The sequence below is a fragment of the Diabrotica virgifera genome, chromosome 10 (assembly GCF_917563875.1).
Source record: "Diabrotica virgifera virgifera chromosome 10, PGI_DIABVI_V3a".
Lineage (NCBI taxonomy): Eukaryota > Metazoa > Arthropoda > Insecta > Coleoptera > Chrysomelidae > Diabrotica > Diabrotica virgifera.
Genome location: NC_065452.1, coordinates 142,374,024 through 142,380,043, shown reverse-complemented (window position 1 = coordinate 142,380,043; position 6,020 = coordinate 142,374,024). Strand labels below are relative to the sequence as shown.

The following is a 6,020-nucleotide window of genomic DNA, read 5'->3' as shown; positions in this document are numbered from 1 at the left end:
TGTTCTTGATGTATGTTCCATGCTCGTTTACCCTAACATTTAGGGGTCTTGCAGTTTCTTCCACGTAGAAATTATTGCATTCACATGGTATTTTATAGATGCAGTTTTCATCTTTCTGGTGTGTTGCTAGGGTTTGATTTTGGACAAGATATATCTCAGATTGTTGGTTGTTTCGAATGTTGTTGTTGATTGGCTTTAATTGTGTTCACACTCAACTTAATCTGGAGAGAATGTGTTGTGTTGTAGGTACTTACATATCGTCGTCTTGGAAGCCAACTAGTCTAACCCACAAATTTAACCAAATGAGCTAAGTTCACAATTTTTTTTAGAATCCACTGAATAATATGGTGGTCATTAATTCTAAGCCTAAAAAAATTTTCTGGGCCTTATATAGAAAATTGTTAATAATACCAAGCCACATTGACAAAAGTGATGAAAAATTCTATGCTGCATCGTCTTGTTTGCCTCCAAAATAAAATGCTTCATCGAATAAATATTTCAGTGATCAACTAGCCCAAGCGCACTTAGAATGGTTGACCACTGCCACATCTATTGTACTGTGAGATAAGACTCGATTAGACTATGTACTTCTAGGAAACATAACAACATTCTTGTGCGATAATCATCAAGTGTCTCACTCGGTCCTGCACAAATGCGTAAGATAACACTGACTGACAAATTTTTAACTGTTAGTTGAATGCTATTTTATGTAGAGTGAGTAGTGAGCAGTCTGTTTTTCGTATCTATATTAAGTTTTACTACAAGTTGTAAGTTTTGGTTTTCAAAAACAAGAATAAAACATGAATAACAGTTCAACATGGCATAGATCTGGCGCAAGTATCATTAGGTCATCTCGTGTGAAAAAAATGGTTGAAGCAGCTTTATCACGACAAGAAAATGTTCCTGGTAAGTAGCTGTTTTATTTCCTAAATCAATAAAAAAAAATATGGAAACTCTGGTTTCTTAATTATTACGAAGATGTATTCTATAGTACACATTAAAATTATTTTTACAATGAATCACAATTTGTCTATCGGCGGAACGGGGGGTGAAGAAAGAGGACCACAGAACCGGCTTGGATCTTTAAGCAAATGAAATGACTTGATGATTAATTTTGATATATGAAATCTTCGTCTACACATTGCATATCATTTAAGCAAAATAAAAAGCATGATAATAAGGAACGTGTATTTTTGAAAAATTCGCATTTTATTTACAAATGTTGAAAAAATTTAATAAAAACGATGAACTTAAAAAAGCTACATGCTAATAAAGTCATTCACGTTTCAATAAACTGCGTACATAGGAAATCAATCATTTTACGACTTCCGAAAAGGGACTTTATTGTTACATTGTAAAATAATTTTAATGTCTACTATAGCTGTATAAATTACACTACTAAAGCCAGTATTTGATTTTCAGGCCCAGAACAAAGTGAAAGAGTAACTGACTTCACAGTATTGCAGAATGTTCTGTCAGAGCGAAACGAGGACTTTCAGAGTATGTTGAAAGTTCATTTCAATACCTATAGTTCGTTCAGTACTATTCCATTAACATTACTAAGACTAGCGTTTCATTTTCAGATCCAGAACAAAGTGAGACAGTAACTAACTTCACAGTATTGCAGAATGTTCTGCCAGAACGAAACCAGGATTTTCAGAGTAAGTTGACAGCTCATTTCAAATATATAGTTTAATCAGTACTACGCCATTAACATTACTAAGACTAGCGTTGATTTTCAGACCCAGAACAAAGTGAGACAGTAACTAACTTCACAGTATTGCAGAATGTTCTACCAGAACGAAACGAGGACTTTCAGAGTAAGTTGAAAGTTCATTTCAATACCTACCTATAGGTCGTTCAGTACTATGCCATTAACATTACTAAGACTAGCGTTTCATTTTCAGATCCAGAACAAAGTGAGACAGTAACTAACTTCACAGTATTGCAGAATGTTCTGCCAGAACGAAACCAGGATTTTCAGAGTAAGTTGACAGCTCATTTCAAATCTATAGTTTAATCAGTACTATGCCATTAACATTATTAAGACTAGCGTTGATTTTCAGACCCAGAACAAAGTGAGACAGTAACTAACTTCACAGTATTGCAGAATGTTCTACCAGAACGAAACGAGGACTTTCAGAGTAAGTTGAAAGTTCATTTCAATACCTATAGTTCGTTCAGTATTATGCCATTAACATTACTAAGACTAGCGTTTCATTTTCAGATCCAGAACAAATTGAGACAGTAACTAACTTCACAGTATTGCAGAATGTTCTGCCAGAACGAAACCAGGATTTTCAGAGTAAGTTGACAGCTCATTTCAAATCTATAGTTTGATCAGTACTACGCCATTAACATTACTAAGACTAGCGTTGATTTTCAGACCCAGAACAAAGTGAGACAGTAACTAACTTCACAGTATTCAGAATGTTCTACCAGAACGAAACGAGGACTTTCAGAGTAAGTTGAAAGCTCATTTCAATACCTATAGTTCGTTCAGTACTATGCTATTAACATTAATTAACATTACTAAGACTAGCGTTGATTTTCAGGCCCAGAACAATGTGAAACAGTAACTGACTTCACAGTATTGCAGAATGTTTTGTCAGAGCGAAACGAGGACTTTCAGAGTAAGTGGAAAGCTCATTTCAATAACTATAATTTGTTCCCTATTATGCCATTAACATTACTAAGACCAGCATTTGATTTTCAGACCCAGAACAACGCGAAACAGTGACTGACTTTACAGAAGGTTCAAAAGGAGCAGATTCAGACCAATCATTTGTAAACCAAGAGCCTAGCGTATCACATACTATTCAGGAGACATCACAGTCTTCATTATCGTCATGTTATGTCTCCAACAGCGACAAAGACGACGAACCGTGTTCTCTAGAAACGAGAAGAGTGTTGAGTCGGACACAAACCAGTGAAAATGTTGCTGTAACTACTGAAGAGAGCTCGACTAGAAAACGCAAAAGAAACCCAAAAGATTGGAAAAGAAACAAGCAGAAAAAACTAAGAATGATGGGAAAAGAATTCGAGAACCGAGCTGGAAGGAAAATACCTGCTAAAACGCTGACACCAGTCAACTGCAAATGTCATTATAAATGCAATGATAAAATATCCCACGAAAAAAGAAAGAAAGTACTCGAAGAATACCTAAAAATGGAATGTGAACAACTAAGGTGGAGTTTTATTGCAAAATGTGTGTCAAGTATGCCCGTGAAAAGGCGATATCAAGGTGAAGCAGAATCTAGACGAAATAACACATTAGCTTTCAGCTTAACTGTAGATGGAAACAAAATCCAAGTGTGCAAAACAGTTTTTTTGGCCACACTAAATATTTCTGCTCAAAAAGTTCGGACGGCACTATCAAAGAAGACGCCAGAAGGCACTACAGAGTCAGACCGGCGTGGTAAAAAGGAACCACCAAACAAAAAAACAGAGAAAGTCAAAAATGTTATAAGAGAGCACATAAAATCACTTACAGTCGTGGCCTCCCACTACTGTAGGAGCAGCACTAAAAGGCAGTACCTACAATCTGGTTTAAGTGAAAATAGGTTGTACCTGGATTACGTACAATTTTGTAATGAAAAAAATGTGCAAGCTGAAAAGGCAAGTTATTACAAGCACATTTTTACATCAGAGTTCAATTATGGATTCTACAAGCCAAAAAAAGACCAATGCGATTACTGTACACAGGTGAAAAATATGCTCCCAAATGATAAAGATAAAATTATAGATGAATACAATCTACACCTAACAAGAAAAGATGAAGCCAGACTTCACAAGGAACAAGACAAAACAAGAGCAAAGACTGACCATAGCTTCATTTCTTTTACGATGGATATGGAAAAAATTCTACTATCTCCCAGTCTACAAATCGGTCAGTTATACTATAAAAGAAAATTAAAGACATTTAATTTCACAATCTATAACCTCGGAACTTCTGAAGCAACCAATTATATGTGGCATGAAGGAGAAGGTGCGAAAGGATCTTCGGAGACTGCCACATGTCTATGGAAACTTGTTTCAGAATTAAAGCCGGAAGTTAAGGAGATAACCTTCTACTCTGATACCGCCACTGGTCAAAATAGAAACTCGATCGTTTCTGCGATGTTTCTCCGTGCTGTAAGGGATTTGTCTATTGAGGTTATCAATCAGAAATTCATGGAGTCAGGTCATTCAGAGATGGAGTGTGACAGCGTTCACTCTGCGATAGAATCGAGAGGTCGAAAAATCGATGTATTCACTCCGGAGGGATGGTACACTGTTGCTCGCACGGCAAAAATATCGCAGCCTTACTACAAAGTAACGGAACTGCATCATACCGATTTTTTAGATTTTAAATCATACTCTACAAAAGTTATAACTAATAAGACTAAGGCTGAGGATGAAACTATGAACTGGCTCCATGTAAAATGGTTTCAGTATCGAAAATCTGATCCAGAAGTAATATTCTTTAAAAAACAACTCAGCCAGGAAACTTTTCAATCACTAAGAATACATCGACACCGGCGAAACAACCAACACGATGTAGCTAAACTCTACAGTAGAAAATTGAAGATTGATTCCTCAAAGCTGAAGGACCTGAAACAGTTATGTGTGCAAGGCAGCATACCTTCTGCTTACCATGCATTCTACAACAGCTTGGAAGAAGGTCAGGAACCTCCCACAGACAATAATTCCGAAGACGAGAAATGTTATACCTAGTTATACTTGGATTTAATTTTAGTTTTTTTTTTAATTTAGTTATTATCAAAATACCTAGATACTATACTTAGATTTAATTTTAGTTTTTTTTTAATTTAGTTATACAAAATACCTAGTTACTATACTTAGATTTAATTTTAATTTTTTTAAATTTAGTTATATCAAAATAAACTTGATTTAAAAACACACTCGATTTTCACTAACAAAAAATTTGATCACCATGTTTGCTAAATTCCCAATTTCGTTCATTCCTGTAGTGGCCAAAAGACCTATGCGGTATAGTCGAATAGTGGAGTAACCAATTACATTAATAATGTCGGCGGTCAATAATACTAAGCAACTAAACTCTCACATTTTATTAACAATGTCATTATGAACATTACTATATGATAATTTTGACCATAAACAAAGTATGTTGTGAGTTTTAACTTTCTATAGCAAAAAATTAACTTGTTATGATTAAAAATGTTCGGTTTTCAGCACGCGAAAATCTTTAATCGTCGATTTCTCCAGTTTGTACTATTGTGTGTTAGACTTATTGGCTTCTAAGACGACGATATTATCTTTAGATTAGAAACTTGTTTTGTTGTCGAAGTTGTCACTTTTGCTATTTTATGCAAGTAATTTATATTATTCTTCTAAGTGCATCATCCACCAACTAGGCATTAGGTGTCTATTGGACGTCCAAGTTTATATCCTGATCTTTCTAGACTTAGTTATGAGGTTTTCTAATAAATTTCGCTGATCTATTGAAAAAAAAAAGTAGTAGTAGTATCTAATAAACTATTTCTACTTTTGAGAATCTGTAAATTTTTTTGTAGGTATGTACCTATCTAATCCTATTTTTGTAGGTATGTACCTAGTACCTACCTAATCCTATTTTTGTATCCAATAGGTCAGGGCTTCCCAAACTGTGCGTCGCGACGCCCTGGGGCGTCGCGGCTTTGTTCCAGGGGCGTCGCGTGTCAGCGCTGAGTTTTATTCAATATTTTAAACTGATATGTGACTTAAAATAATATTAACTGGGATAACTGCACAGGGATGCCTGCACAGTATGGAGGACTATAGGTTCTCATCAAAACCAAGGCTCCAAGAAATTACACCTGAATTAAGTGTTGTGATGGATAGCATTATTAAAGTGGTGAACTACACACTATCAGTGAAATCAAGACTTTTCAAGAAATTTGTGAAGAAATGCCTTTAATTTATTAATACAACTCTCGTTAGCTGTCCAAAGGCAACGTACTCGCACATGTATACGAATTAAGAAATGAATTTTACACGTAGGTATCGACATACAGAAT

At 35.2% G+C, this 6,020-nt stretch overlaps 1 protein-coding gene across 1 annotated transcript; it reads left to right on the top strand.

Annotated features, from left to right (window-relative positions):
- Window positions 1-425: 425 nt before the first annotated feature.
- LOC114332772 (uncharacterized) lies at window positions 426-2,872 on the top strand. The gene is made up of 6 exons (XM_050663233.1): window positions 426-906; window positions 1,423-1,500; window positions 1,584-1,661; window positions 1,743-1,820; window positions 1,908-1,985; window positions 2,387-2,872. Exons 1-6 carry the CDS (start codon window positions 801-803, stop codon window positions 2,470-2,472), a joined length of 504 nt encoding a protein of 167 aa, XP_050519190.1. The 5' UTR covers window positions 426-800; the 3' UTR covers window positions 2,473-2,872.
- Window positions 2,873-6,020: the final 3,148 nt, after the last annotated feature.